The sequence below is a fragment of the Petromyzon marinus genome, chromosome 74 (genome assembly GCF_048934315.1).
Source record: "Petromyzon marinus isolate PM22_M1 ecotype Great Lakes invasive population chromosome 74, UKy_Petmar_22M1.pri1.0, whole genome shotgun sequence".
In the NCBI taxonomy this organism is placed as follows: domain Eukaryota; kingdom Metazoa; phylum Chordata; class Hyperoartia; order Petromyzontiformes; family Petromyzontidae; genus Petromyzon; species Petromyzon marinus.
The window spans coordinates 5,902,894-5,920,347 of NC_133740.1; the positions used below are offsets into that span (position 1 = coordinate 5,902,894).

The window sequence follows — 17,454 nt, forward strand, 5'->3', positions numbered from 1 at the left end:
ATATTTGACAATTTTTGACAATATTTGACAATATTTGACAATGTTTGAACAATATTTGGACAATATTTGACAATATTTGACAATATTTTTACGATATCTGGACAACATTTGACAATATTTGGACAACATTTGAAGATATTTGGACAATATTTGACGATATTTGACAATTTTTGGACTGTTTTTGACGATATTTGGGCAATATTTGGGCAATATTTGTGCAATTTTTGGACAATATTTAACAATAATTGGACAATATTCGATAATATTTGACAATATTTGGACGATATTTGACAATAATTCGACAATATTTGACAATAATTGGACAATATTTGGACAATATTTGACAATATTTGGACGATATTTGGCAATTTTTGACAATATTTGACAATAATTGACAATATGCTTAGTTTTTTCGGTAATAATAAGATGACCGTTGAGTTATGGTCGAAACGTCGTGAGAATTTTTTTATTATTATTCTTAGTTTTTTCGAAAAAACTAAGAATATGAATTACTGCAGTCACGAAAGCTTTAAATCAAAATTTTTTTATTGTTTTATATATATTTTATTATTTTGTTGTTTCCCTTCAACATGACTTTACCGAAAAAAACTAAGAATGTGAATTACTGCAGTCACGAAAGCTTTAAATCAAAATTTAATATTTGACAATGTTTGGACAATATATGACAATATTTGGACAATATTTGACAATATTTGACAATATTTGTACAATATTTGGGCAATATTTGACGATATTTGGACAATATTTGACGATATTTGGACGTTATTTGGGCAATATTTGGACAATATTTGACAATATTTGACGATATTTGGACAATATTTGAACAATATTTGGCATTATTTTGACGATATTTGGACAATATTTGACGATAATTGGACAATATTTGGACAATATTTGACAATATTTGGACAATATTTGACAATATTTGGACAATATTTGACAATATTTGGACAATATTTGGACAATATTTGACAATATTTGACAATATTTGGACGATATTTGGACAATATTTGATAACATTTGACAATATTTGACAATATTTGACAATATTTGGACAATATTTGACGATATTTGGACATTCTTTGGACAATATTTGATAACATTTGACAATATTTGACAATATTTGACAATACTTGGACAATATTTGGACGATATTTGGACAATATTTGACAATATTTGACAATGTTTGAACAATATTTGACAATATTTGGAAAATATTTGACGATATTTGGACAATATTTGACGATATTTGGACATTATTTGGACAATATTTGATAATATTTGACAATATTTGGACGATATTTGACGATAATTTTACAATATTTCACAATAATTGGACAATATTTCGAAAATATTTGACCATATTTGGACGATATTTGTAAATTTTTGACAATTTTTGACAATATTTGACAATGTTTGGACAATATTTGACAATATTTGGACAATATTTTACAATATTTGACAATATTTGTACAATAATTGGGCAAATTTGACAATATTTGGACAATATTTGACGATATTTGGACAATATTTGACGATATTTGGACGTTATTTGGACAATATTTGACGATATTTGGAAAATAATTGACGATTTTTGGACGTTATTTGGACAATAATTGACGATTTTTGGACGTTATTTGACAATATTTGGGCAATATTTGGACAATATTTGACAAAAATTGGGCAATATTTGGACAATATTTGACAATATTTGACAAAATTTGGACGATATTTGACAATTTTTGACAATATTTGACAATATTTGACAATGTTTGAACAATATTTGGACAATATTTGACAATATTTGACAATATTTTTACGATATCTGGACAACATTTGACAATATTTGGACAACATTTGAAGATATTTGGACAATATTTGACGATATTTGACAATTTTTGGACTGTTTTTGACGATATTTGGGCAATATTTGGGCAATATTTGTGCAATTTTTGGACAATATTTAACAATAATTGGACAATATTCGATAATATTTGACAATATTTGGACGATATTTGACAATAATTCGACAATATTTGACAATAATTGGACAATATTTGGACAATATTTGACAATATTTGGACGATATTTGTCAATTTTTGACAATATTTGACAATAATTGACAATATGCTTAGTTTTTTCGGTAATAATAAGATGACCGTTGAGTTATGGTCGAAACGTCGTGAGAATTTTTTTATTGTTTTATATATATTTTATTATTTTGTTGTTTCCCTTCAACATGACTTTACCGAAAAAAACTAAGAATGTGAATTACTGCAGTCACGAAAGCTTTAAATCAAAATTTAAGATTTGACAATGTTTGGACAATATATGACAATATTTGGACAATATTTTACAATATTTGACAATATTTGTACAATATTTGGGCAATATTTGACGATATTTGGACAATATTTGACGATATTTGGACGTTATTGGGGAATATTTGGACAATATTTGACAATATTTGACGATATTTGGACAATATTTGAACAATATTTGGCATTATTTTGACGATATTTGGACAATATTTGACGATAATTGGACAATATTTGGACAATATTTGACAATATTTGGACAATATTTGACAATATTTGGACAATATTTGACAATATTTGGACAATATTTGGACAATATTTGACAATATTTGGACGATATTTGGACAATATTTGATATCATTTGACAATATTTGACAATATTTGGACAATATTTGACGATATTTGGACATTCTTTGGACAATATTTGATAACATTTGACAATATTTGACAATATTTGACAATATTTGGACAATATTTGGACGATATTTGGACAATATTTGACAATGTTTGAACAATATTTGACAATATTTGGAAAATATTTGACGATATTTGGACAATATTTGACGATATTTGGACATTATTTGGACAATATTTGATAATATTTGACAATATTTGGACAATATTTGACGATAATTTTACAATATTTGACAATAATTGGACAATATTTCGAAAATATTTGACCATATTTGGACGATATTTGTAAATTTTTGACAATTTTTGACAATAATTGACAATGTTTGGACAATATTTGACAATATTTGGACAATATTTTACAATATTTGACAATATTTGTACAATAATTGGGCAAATTTGACAATATTTGGACAATATTTGACGATATTTGGACAATATTTGACGATATTTGGACGTTATTTGGACAATATTTGACGATATTTGGAAAATAATTGACGATTTTTGGACGTTATTTGGACAATAATTGACGATTTTTGGACGTTATTTGACAATATTTGGGCAATATTTGGACAATATTTGGACAATATTTGACAAAAATTGGGCAATATTTGGACAATATTTGACAATATTTGACAAAATTTGGACGATATTTGACAATTTTTGACAATATTTGACAATATTTGACAATGTTTGAACAATATTTGAACAATATTTAACAATATTTGACAATATTTTTACGATATTTGGAGAACATTTGACAATATTTGGACAACATTTGAAGATATTTGGACAATATTTGACGATATTTGACAATTTTTGGACTGTATTTGACGATATTTGGGCAATATTTGGGCAATATTTGTGCAATTTTTGGAGAATATTTAACAATATTTGGACAATATTCGATAATATTTGACAATATTTGGACGATATTTGACAATAATTCGACAATATTTGACAATAATTGGACAATATTTGGACAATATTTGACAATATTTGGACGATATTTGGCAATTTTTGACAATATTTGACAATAATTGACAATATGCTTAGTTTTTTCGGTAATAATAAGATGACCGTTTGAGTTATGGTCGAAACGTCGTGAGAATTTTTTATTGTTTTATATATATTTTATTATTTTGTTGTTTCCCTTCAACATGACTTTACCGAAAAAACTAAGAATATGAATTACTGCAGTCACGAAAGCTTTAAATCAAAATTTAATATTTGACAATGTTTGGACAATATATGACAATATTTGGACAATATTTTACAATATTTGACAATATTTGTACAATATTTGACGATATTTGGACAATATTTGACGATATTTGGACGTTATTTGGACAATATTTGACAATATTTGGACAATATTTGACGATATTTGGACATTATTTGGACAATATTTGACAATATATGGACAGTATTTGGACAATATTTCACGTTATTTGGACAATATTTGGACAATATTTGGAAAATATTTGATACTATTTGGTCAATATTTGGACGATATTTGGACATTATTTGGACAATATTTGGACAATATTTGACAATATTTCACATTATTTGGACAATATTTGACAATATTTGGACAATATTTGACCACATTTTTGGACAATATTTGGACAATATTTGACGATAATTGGACAATATTTGGACAATATTTGACAATATTTGGACAATATTTGACAATATTTGGACAATATTTGACAATATTTGGACAATATTTGGACAATATTTGACAATATTTGACAATATTTGGACGATATTTGGACAATATTTGATAACATTTGACAATATTTGACAATATTTGACAATATTTGGACAATATTTGACGATATTTGGACATTCTTTGGACAATATTTGATAACATTTGACAATATTTGACAATATTTGACAATATTTGGACAATATTTGGACGATATTTGGACAATATTTGACAATATTTGACAATGTTTGAACAATATTTGACAATATTTGGAAAATATTTGACGATATTTGGACAATATTTGACGATATTTGGACATTATTTGGACAATATTTGATAATATTTGACAATATTTGGACAATATTTGACGATAATTTTACAATATTTGACAATAATTGGACAATATTTCGAAAATATTTGACCATATTTGGACGATATTTGTAAATTTTTGACAATTTTTGACAATAATTGACAATGTTTGGACAATATTTGACAATATTTGGACAATATTTTACAATATTTGACAATATTTGTACAATAATTGGGCAAATTTGACAATATTTGGACAATATTTGACGATATTTGGACAATATTTGACGATATTTGGACGTTATTTGGACAATATTTGACGATATTTGGAAAATAATTGACGATTTTTGGACGTTATTTGGACAATAATTGACGATTTTTGGACGTTATTTGACAATATTTGGGCAATATTTGGACAATATTTGGACAATATTTGACAAAAATTGGGCAATATTTGGACAATATTTGACAATATTTGACAAAATTTGGACGATATTTGACAATTTTTTACAATATTTGACAATATTTGACAATGTTTGAACAATATTTGAACAATATTTGACAATATTTGACAATATTTTTACGATATTTGGAGAACATTTGACAATATTTGGACAACATTTGAAGATATTTGGACAATATTTGACGATATTTGACAATTTTTGGACTGTATTTGACGATATTTGGGCAATATTTGGGCAATATTTGTGCAATTTTTGGAGAATATTTAACAATATTTGGACAATATTCGATAATATTTGACAATATTTGGACGATATTTGACAATAATTCGACAATATTTGACAATAATTGGACAATATTTGGACAATATTTGACAATATTTGGACGATATTTGGCAATTTTTGACAATATTTGACAATAATTGACAATATGCTTAGTTTTTTCGGTAATAATAAGATGACCGTTTGAGTTATGGTCGAAACGTCGTGAGAATTTTTTATTGTTTTATATATATTTTATTATTTTGTTGTTTCCCTTCAACATGACTTTACCGAAAAAACTAAGAATATGAATTACTGCAGTCACGAAAGCTTTAAATCAAAATTTAATATTTGACAATGTTTGGACAATATATGACAATATTTGGACAATATTTTACAATATTTGACAATATTTGTACAATATTTGGGCAATATTTGACGATATTTGGACAATATTTGACGATATTTGGACGTTATTTGGACAATATTTGACAATATTTGGACAATATTTGACGATATTTGGACATTATTTGGACAATATTTGACAATATATGGACAGTATTTGGACAATATTTCACGTTATTTGGACAATATTTGGACAATATTTGGAAAATATTTGATACTATTTGGTCAATATTTGGACGAAATTTGGACATTATTTGGACAATATTTGGACAATATTTGACAATATTTCACATTATTTGGACAATATTTGACAATATTTGGACAATATTTGACCACATTTTTGGACAATATTTGACAATATTTGAACAATATTTGACAATATTTGGACAATATATGACGATATTTGGGCAATTTTGGACAATAGTTGAAATTTTTGACAAAATTTGGACGATATTTGACAATATTTGACAATATTTGGACAACATTTTACAATATTTGACAATATTTGACGATATTTGGACGTTATTTGGACAATATTTGACGATATTTGGACAATAATTGACGATATTTGGACAATTTTTGACAATTTTTGACAATATTTGGACGGTATTTTGGCAAAATTTGGAGAATATTTGGACAATATTTCACATTATTTGGACAATATTTGACAATATTTGGACAATATTTGGCAATAATTGGACAATATTTGGACAATATTTGACAATAATTGGACAATATTTGGACAATAATTGACAATATTTGACAATGTTTGAACAATATTTGGACAATATTTGAGAATATTTGACAATATTTGTACGACATTTGGACAATATTTGACGATATTTGACAATTTTTGGACTATACTTGACGATATTTGGGCAATATTTGGGCAATATTTGTGCAATTTTTGGATAATATTTGACAATTTTTGACAATATTTGGACGTTATTTGGACAATATTTGATAATATTTGACAATATTTGGACGATATTTGACAATAATTGGACAATATTTGACAATAATTGGACAATATTTGGACAATATTTGATAATATTTGACAATATTTGGACGATATTTGACAATTTTTGACAATATTTGACAATATTTGACAATATTTGTACAATATTTGGGCAATAATTGACAATATTTGGACAATATTTTGACGATATTTGGACATTATTTGGACAATATTTGACAATATTTGACAATATTTGGTCTATATTTGGACAATATTTCACGTTATTTGGACAATATTTGACACTATTTGGACAATATTTGGACGATATTTGGACATTATTTGGACAATATTTGGACAATATTTGACAATATTTTACATTATTTGGACAATATTTGACAACATTTGGACAATTATTAGAAAATATTTGACACTATTTGGACAATATTTGGACGATATTTGGACATTATTTGGACAATATTTGGACAATATTTGTTCGATATTTGGACGATATTTGACAATATTTGGACAATATTTGACAGTATTTGACAATGTTTGGACAATAATTGGACAATATTTTACAATAATTGGACATTATTTGGACAATATTTGACGATATTTGGGCAATTTTGGACAATAGTTGCAATTTTTGACAATATTTGGACAATATTTGACAATAGTTGGACAACATTTGACAATATTTCTACTATATTTGGACAATATTTGACAATATTTGGACAATATTTAACAATATTTGACAATATTTGACTATATTTGGACAAAATGTGACAATATTTGGCAATATTTGGACAATATTTTTCAATAGTTGGACAATATTTGACAATATTTGTACTATATTTGGACAATATTTGACAATATTTGGACAATATTTAACAATTTTTGACAATCATTGACAATATTTGGACAATATTTGGATGACAATATCGGGACAATATTTTGAGGATATTTGACAATATTTGGACAATATTTAACAATATTTGACAATATTTGACTATATTTGGACAAAATGTGACAATATTTGGCAATATTTGACGATATTTTGACAATATTTGGACAATATTGGACAATATTTGAAAATATTTGGAAAATATTTGACAATGTTTGAAAATATTTGGACAATATTTGGATAATATTTGGATAATATTTCACAATTCACCCACTAACTCATTCGTCCACCCAGAGAGAAATAAAACCACTGGTAGATGAACTTTTCCAATTTCAACTACAAACACGTGCACAAGACTAAACGACCCAACCACACCTTCCGTGGATAATGTTTCGGACAATATTTGGACAATATTTTGCACGATATTGGGCAATATTTTGACGATATTTGACAATATATGGGCAATATTTGGACAATATTTGACAATATATGGACAATATTTGGACAATATTTGGCAACATTTGGACAATATTTGACAATATTTGACAATATTTGGACAATATTTGGAAAATATTTGACAATATTTGGATGATATTTGACAATATTTGGACATTATTTGGACAATATTTGACAATATTTGATAATATTTGGACGATATTTGACAATAATTGGACAATATTTGGACAATATTTGACAATATTTGCACAATATTTGACAATATTTGACAATGTTCGACGAAATTTGGACGATGTTTGACACTATTTGGACAATATTTGAACAATATTTAACAATATGTGGACGATATTTGGACAATATTTGACAATTATTGGACAATTTTTGGACAATATTTGGACGATATTTGACAATAATTGGACTATATTCGGACAATATTTGACAATATTTGACAATGTTTGAACAATATTTGACGATATTTGACAATATTTGGACAATATTTTACAATATTTGACAATATTCGTACAATATTTGGGCAATATTTGACAATATTTGGACAATATTTTACAATATTTGGACATTTGACGATATTTGGACGTTATTTGGACAATATTTGGAGAATATTTGACAATATTTGGACAATATTTGACATTATTTGGACAATATTTGGACAATATTTGACTTTATTTGGACGATATTTTACGATATTTGGACAATATTTGGACGATATTTGGACGATAATTATACGATATTTCGACAATATTTGGACATTATTTGGACAATCTTTGGACAATATTTGGACAATATTTGACAATATTTGGACAATATTTGGACAATATTTGACAATATTTGGACAATATTTGGACGATATTTGGACGATATTTGGACGATATTTGGACAATATTTGGACATTATTTGGACAATATTTGGAGAATATTTGACAATATTTGGACAATATTTGGACAATATTTCATATTATTTGGACAATATTTGACAACATTTGGACAATATTTAGACAATATTTGACAATATTTGGACAATATTTGAACGATATTTGGACATTATTTGGACAATATTTGACAATATTTGGACAATATTTGACAATATTTGGAGAATTTTTGTACAATATTTGGACAATATTAGGACGATATTTGGACATTCTTTGGACAATGTTTGGACAATATTTGGGCATTATTTGGTACGCGGAAATCGCTCGTGTCAAACTGGCGATTTCATTTCCATCACACCACCACCGGTCGCAAGGCATAAACGATCTTTTTGAAATTGACTCAGGACTCTCACCCACCACCTCCCTTCAACCCCAACTCTATTATTGCATATTCTTGGTTCTTTCGGTAAAGTCATGTAGAAGGGAAACAATAAAATAATTAAAACATGATACAATAAAATTCTCACGACGTTTCAACACAAGCAGTCATCATCAGGTGTGACGATGTTTGCTTGTGTTGCAGGTGTGATGATGATTGCTGCTTGTGTTGCAGTCTAAAACGTCGTGAGAATTTAATTGTTTTATATTTGTATTATTTTATTGTTCCCCTTCTTCGTGGTGGTGACTTTACCGAAAGAACCAAGAATATGAATCTCTGCAGTCACGAAAGCTTGAAATCAAAATCTATTATTTCAGTTCGGTTTCGAAGATTGCAACTAGTGTAACATTTGGAACATTTTTCCAATTGCGTAATTCCACAATCTCCCGTCTCAGTCTCGTTTCGGGGATTTTTCCAGCCCGAGTCGCACTGCGAATGGAACAGATTTGGAGGAGAGAGCGAATGAGGAGAAACATCGATTTTAATCGACCACGTAGTAGTAGCGGTAGCAGCAATAGCAGGGGCTTTCGCGACAAACATCACCCACGACGGATGTTGAATTGGGTTGGATCGCGCTTAAACATGGGTGCTGTGTCGTTCATCACCCGACATGGACAATGAGTTGAGGGTTTGTGTCACGTGGACAATTAGTTGCTAAGTAAGGCACTAACCGGTTGTGTGTTGGAGAGGTAAACCCGCTACTACATTTACAATTATAGCATGTGTAGTGTATAGTGCAGTGTATAGTGTAGTGTAGTGTATAGTGTAGTTTATAGTGTAGTGTGTAGTGTAGTGTATAGTGTAGTGTATAGTGTAGTTTATAGTGTAGTGTGTAGTGTAGTGTATAGTGTAGTGTATAGTGTAGTATATAGTGTAGTTTATAGTGTAGTTTATAGTGTGGTGTATAGTGTAGTGTATAGGGTAGTGTATAGTGTAGTGTACAGTGTAGTTTATAGTGTAGTTTATAGTGTAATGTATAGTGTAGTTTATAGTGTAGTTTATAGTGTAGTTTATAGTGTAGTGTATAGTGTAGTGTATAGTGTAGTTTATAATGTAGTTTATACTGTAGTTTATAGTGTAGTTTATAGTGTGGTGTATAGTGTGGTGTATAGTGTAGTGTGTAGTGTAGTTTATAGTGTAGTGTGTAGTGTAGTGTAGTTTATAGTGTGGTGTATAGTGTAGTGTATAGTGTAGTGTATAGTGTAGTGTATAGTGTAGTGTATAGTGTAGTGTATTGTGTAGTATACAGTGTATTGTATAGTGTATAGTGTAGTGTATAGTGTAGTGTATAGTGTAGTGTATTGTGAAGTGTATAGTGTCGTGTATAGTATAGTAGTGTAGTAAATAGTGTAGTTTACTAGTACAGCACTAACAGGTGGTGTATTGATTAGTTCATCCCACTACTTTATTTACTATTACAGTGTAGTGTATAGTGTAGTGTATAGTGTAGTGTATAGTGTAGTGTATAGTGTAATGTATAGTGTAGCGTATAGTAGTGTATAGTGTAGTGTATAGTGTAGTGTAGAGTGTAGTGTATAGTAGTGTATAGTGTAGTGTATAGTGTAGTGTATAGTGTAGTGTATAGTGTAGTGTAAAGTGTAGTGTATAGTAGTGTATAGTGTAGTGTATAGTGTAGTGTATAGTGTAGAGTGTAGTGTAGAGTGTAGTGTATAGTAGTGTATAGTGTAGTGTAGAGTGTGGTGTATAGTAGTGTATAGTGTAGTGTATAGTGTAGTGTATAGTGTAGTGTATAGTGTAGTGTATAGTGTAGTGTAGAGTGTAGTGTATAGTAGTGTATAGTGTAGTTTAGAGTGTAGTGTGTAGTGTATAGTGTAGTGTGTAGTGTATAGTGTATAGTGTAGTGTATAGTGTAGTGTATAGTGTTGTCCTTCCCCCCTCCTCTCCCTCCCCTCCTCCACCCTCCTTCCCCCCCCCATCCCCCTCCTCTCCCCCCCCCCCCCTCCCCTCTACGCCGCCTGCCCACAGCAGCCGAGCCGACGAGCCGTCCCAACCGGGTTCCTCTCTCCGCCCCCCCCCCCATTGCCCCCCACCCCCACCCCCCCCCCAGGCGACCCCGCAGTCTGCCAGGGCTGCTCCCGGCCAATCAGCGACCGCTTCCTGCTGCGTGCCGACGGGGCCCTCTGGCACGAGCGTTGCCTCCTCTGCTGCGCCTGCCTCGAGCCGCTCAGCCACTCCTGCTACTGCCGCGACCGACGCCTCTACTGCAAGCGCGACTACCGCAGGTTAGGGGCTGGTGGGGCTGGTGGGGGTGGGGGTGGCGACCGGCCCGCCAAGCGCTCGCTCGCCCGCTCGCCCGCCCACCCGCTCGCCCGCTCGCCCGCTCAGCCGCTCGCCCGCTCGCTCGCCCGCTCGCCCGCCCGTCGTGTCCGCCCCGCCGCTTGCCCCCAGCGACTCTGTCCGGGGGATCTCCGCCTTCGTCGCTCCGCCCTTACCCGACGGGTAGAGGGTCGGGTAGAGGGTCGTGACCCTCTACCCGACGGGTAGAGGGTCGGGTAGAGGGTCGTGACCCTCTACCCGACGGGTAAAGGGTCGGGTAGAGGGTCGTGACCCTCTACCCGACGGGTAGAGGGTCGGGTAGAGGGTCGTGACCCTCTACCCGACGGGTAAAGGGTCGGGTAGAGGGTCGTGACTCTCTACCAGTCTGCCGGCAGTCTCCGCCAGCGAAGGCCGGCGGCTCGTTTGGGTGGGTGCCGGATGTTGTCGGCACGGGCAGCGCCGACAACAGCCGCTTCAGATTCCCCCCCCCCCCACGCTCGCGGCCCTACATCGGCGGCGATTGTCGGCGCCGGTCCTGGGCGGCGTGGAGTAGCGTAGTGAACATCGCTAGCACTGGGGAGACAAAGGCGGCCGGGCGTGGTTCTGGCCACCCACCCCCTCGTGTGCCCACAGGGCCGGCTGCTGCTACTGCTGCTGCTGCTGTTAACAGCGCTTGCCCCAAGCAGTCCGTTAAGAGGCTACACGGGCTGGGCGGGCGGGGAGGGTTCTTTGTCCTCGATCTTGTGTGGTAGGAAGAGCTCCGTGTCCTTCTCCCGTAACGCCGGGTGATTTTCGTCGCGCGAATCGGACGCGTCTGACGCCACGCGGGCATTGTCGCGATGGGATTCTTCGGCAACGGCGTGGACTCGAAAGCGCCGGCGCGAGGAGCTCGTTTGCGGACGAGCCGACCCCCAGTGCGGAGGCTCAGGGCCACGTCCAAAGTTCACCGCCGTTAACGCTTCGTGAGCCGGGTTGGAGCTCGGGTCTCCCGCCGGGTTCGCAGCGCAGCGCGAGCCGCGATCGAGCGAACAGAACTACGTCCGCCGTGGGTAGGGACAAGTGGCGGCCGTGACGGCTACTGCCTCAGAGCAGCAGCGTCATCGTCGTCGTCGTCGTCATCGCAAGAGGCGTTGGGATGCTGCTGGATGTTGCTTCCAGTAGGCGGTACTCTACGCACGCGTCTTGTGCTTTGTTCAGGCCCTTGCGGTGCATCTCACGGTGTTGTGGCAAACTATGTCGCTGCGAGTATGAATAAGCGACGGTTGTACAGCGGCTGCCTCGGCGTAGCATCGTCGTCCCGTGAGGCTTTGGGATGCTGCTGGATGCTGCTTCTAGACACTGCCCTACACACGTGCCGTTCTTTGTTCGGGCCCGGCGTTACTGCGCAATCATCTGGCAGTGTTGTTGCGGATTATGTAGCTGCGATTTCGAATAAGCGGTGGTTGAACAGCAGCTGCCTCGACGTAGCATCTTCATCGCACGAGGCGTTGGGATGCTGCTGGATGCTTCTAGGCGCTACCCCACATGCCCTCAGCCTTTGTTTGGCCTGCATTGTACATCTCACGTGTTATCGCTGACTGTGCTTAACCTCTATATTATTATAATGCGATGTTTCCATAACGCAGTGTTCTTCAGAAACGCAGCTACTACCGCGTTACAGGAGAACAGACCGGACTAACTAGCATGGGCAAAGAGTAATACTCCGAATCTTTATTCAGACGGAAGGAATCTGATGAGCTATGAAGCTCCTTTTCACAGATGCCCACTATGGGCGGCTCAGCAAGTTACAAAAACAAACAACACAAAAAAAAAACACGATCGGAGTGCAGAATAGGGAAAGTGGTAAGCAAGTCACTGAATATGGAAAATAAATAAATTACTTATAGGGAACTGAATTATCAAGCTTGGGCGAGGCGACAAAAACAACGACAAAAACGGTCCCAGAGCGCACCTCACAGTCATAGTCCCTCAATAAAATGGCACATTAAAACCGAACTAAAGATGCACAGGTCAGGATCAAAGTTACAAATCATTTGGTGTATCCAGCACTAATATTCTGCTTGAGGGTAAATACTACCGCCCATCATGGGTAGAGACTACCGGCCATCACGGGTAGAGACTACCACCCATCACTGGTAGAGACTACCGCCCATCATGGGTAGAGACTACCGCCCATCACTGGTAGAGACTACCACCCATCACGGGTAGAGACTACCACCCATCACTGGTAGAGACTACCACCCATCACTGGTAGAGACTACCACCCATCACTGGTAGAGACTACCGCCCATCATGGGTAGAGACTACCACCCATCACTGGTAGAGACTACCACCCATCACTGGTAGAGACTACCGCCCATCACTGGTAGAGACTACCGCCCATCACTGGTAGAGACTACCGCCCATCATGGGTAGAGACTACCGCCCATCACGGGTAGAGACTACCACCCATCACTGGTAGAGACTACCGCCCATCATGGGTAGAGTCTACTGCCCATCACTGGTAGAGACTACCACCCATCACGGGTAGAGACTACCACCCATCACTGGTAGAGACTACCACCCATCACTGGTAGAGGCTACCGCCCATCATGGGTAGAGACTACCACCCATCACTGGTAGAGACTACCGCCCATCATGGGTAGAGACTACCACCCATCACTGGTAGAGACTACCACCCATCACTGGTAGAGACTACCGCCCATCACTGGTAGAGACTACCGCCCATCACTGGTAGAGACTACCGCCCATCACTGGAAGAGACTACCGCCCATCATGGGTAGAGACTACCGCCAATCACGGGTAGAGACTACCACCCATCACTGGTAGAGACTACCGCCCATCATGGGTAGAGACTACCACACATCACTGGTAGAGACTACCACCCATTATGGGTAGAGACTACCACCCATCACTGGTAGAGACTACCGCTCATCATGGGTAGAAACTACTGCCCATCACTGGTAGAGACTACCACCCATCATGGGTAGAGACAACCAACCATCATGGGTAGAGACTACCACCCATCATGGGTAGAGACTACCACTCATCACGGGTAGAGACTACCACCCATCATAGGTAGAAACTACCACGCATCACTGGTAGAGAATACCGCCCATCATGGGTAGAGACTACCACCCATCATTGGTAGAGACTACCACCCATCACTGGTAGAGACTACCGCCCATCATGGGTAGAGACTACCGCCCATCACTGGTAGAGACTACCGCCCATCATGGGAAGAGACTACCACCCATCACTGGTAGAGACTACCGCCCATCACGGGTAGAGACTACCGCCCATCACTGGTAGAGACTACAGCCCATCACTGGTAGAGACTACCGCCCATCACTGGTAGAGACTACAGCCCATCATGGGTAGAGACTACCGCCCATCACGGGTAGAGACTACCACCCATCACTTGTAGAGGCTACCGCCCATCATGGGTAGAGACTACCACCCATCACTGGTAGAGACTACCACCCATTATGGGTAGAGACTACCACCCATCACTGGTAGAGACTACCGCTCATCATGGGTAGAAACTACCGCCCATCACTGGTAGAGACTACCACCCATCATGGGTAGAGACTACCACCCATCATGGGTAGAGACTACCACCCATCACGGGTAGAGACTACCAACCATTATAGGTAGAAACTACCACGCATCACTGGTAGAGACTACCGCCCATCATGGGTAGAGACTACCACCCATCATTGGTAGAGACTACCACCCATCACTGGTAGAGACTACCGCCCATCATGGGTAGAGACTACCGCCCATCACTGGTAGAGACTACCACTCATCACTGGTAGAGACTACCGCCCATCATGGGTAGAGACTACCGCCCATCACTGGTAGAAGCTACCACCCAACATGGGTAGAGAGTACCGCCCATCACGGGTAGAAACTACCACCCATCACTGGTAGAGACTACCGCCCATCACGGGTAGAGACTACCACCCATCATAGATAGAGACTACCACTCATCACTGGTAGAGACTACCGCCCATCACGGGTAGAGACTACCGCCCATCACTGGTAGAGACTACCGCCCATCATGGGTAGAGACTACCACCCATCATAGATAGAGACTACCACCCATCACTGGTAGAGACTACCGCCCATCACTGGTACAGACTACCACCCATCACGGGTAGAGACTACCGCCCATCACTGGTAGAGACTACCGCCCATCACTGGTAGAGACTACCACCCATCACAGGTAGAGACTACCGCCCATCACTGGTAGAGACTACCACCCATCTCTGGTAGAGACTACCGCCCATCACTGATAGAGACTACCACCCATCACTGGAAGAGACTACCGCCCATCACTGGTAGAGACTACCGCCCATCACTCGTAGAGACTACCGCCCATCACTGGTAGAAGCTACCGCCCATCATGGGTAGAGAGTACTGCCCATCACGGGTAGAAACTACCACCCATCACTGGTAGAGACTACCGCCCATCACTGGTAGAGACTACCACCCATCACTGGTAAAACTACCGCTCATCATGGGTAGAAACTACTGCCCATCACTGGTAGAGACTACCACCCATCATGGGTAGAGACTACCACCCATCATGGGTAGAGACTACCACCCATCATGGGTAGAGACTACCACCCATCACGGGTAGAGACTACCACCGATAATAGGTAGAAACTACCACGCATCACTGGTAGAGACTAATGCCCATCATGGGTAGAGACTACCACCCATCATTGGTAGAGACTACCACCCATCACGGGTAGAGACTACCGCCCATCATGGGTAGAGACTACCGCCCATCACTGGTAGAGACTACCGCCCATCATGGGTAGAGACTACCACCCATCACTGGTAGAGACTACCGCCCATCATGGGTAGAGACTACCGCCCATCACTGGTAGAAGATACCACCCATCATGGGTAGAGAGTACCGCCCATCATGCGTAGAAACTACCACCCATCACTGGTAGAGACTACGGCCCATCACAGGTATAGACTACAACCCATCATAGATAGAGACTACCACCCATCACTGGTAGAGACTACCGCCCAACACGGGTAGAGATTACCGCCCATCACTGGTAGAGACTACCGCCAATCACTGGTAGAGACTACCGCCCATCACTGGTAGAGACTACCACCCATCACTGGTAGAGACTACCGCCCATCACGGGTAGAGAATACCGCCCATCACTGGTAGAGACTACCGCCCATCACTGGTAGAGACTACCGCCCATCACTGGTAGAGACTACAGCCCATCATGGGTAGAGACTACCGCCCATCACGGGTAGAGACTACCACCCATCACTGGTAAAGACTACCGCCCATCATGGGTAGAGACTACCACCCATCACTGGTAGAGACTACCACCCATTATGGGTAGAGACTACCACCCATCATTGGTAGAGACTACCGCTCATCATGGGTAGAATCTACTGCCCATCACTGGTAGAGACTACCACCCATCATGGGTAGAGACTACCACCCATCATGGGTAGAGACTACCACCCATCATGGGTAGAGACTACCACCCATCACGGGTAGAGACTACCACCCATCATAGGTAGAAATTACCACGCATCACTGGTAGAGACTACCGCCCATCATGGGTAGAGACTACCACCCATCATTGGTAGAGA

At 37.9% G+C, this 17,454-nt stretch overlaps 1 protein-coding gene across 1 annotated transcript in view; it reads left to right on the forward strand.

The window, feature by feature from the left end:
• Positions 1 to 17,454, forward strand: part of LOC116937455 (LIM homeobox transcription factor 1-beta-like) — a 201,700-nt gene that overhangs the window by 69,476 nt on the left and 114,770 nt on the right. The window contains exon 2 of the mRNA XM_076056177.1: positions 11,609 to 11,783. Coding sequence (XP_075912292.1) covers positions 11,609 to 11,783 — 175 coding nt within the window. The remainder of the gene's footprint in view (positions 1 to 11,608; positions 11,784 to 17,454) is intronic.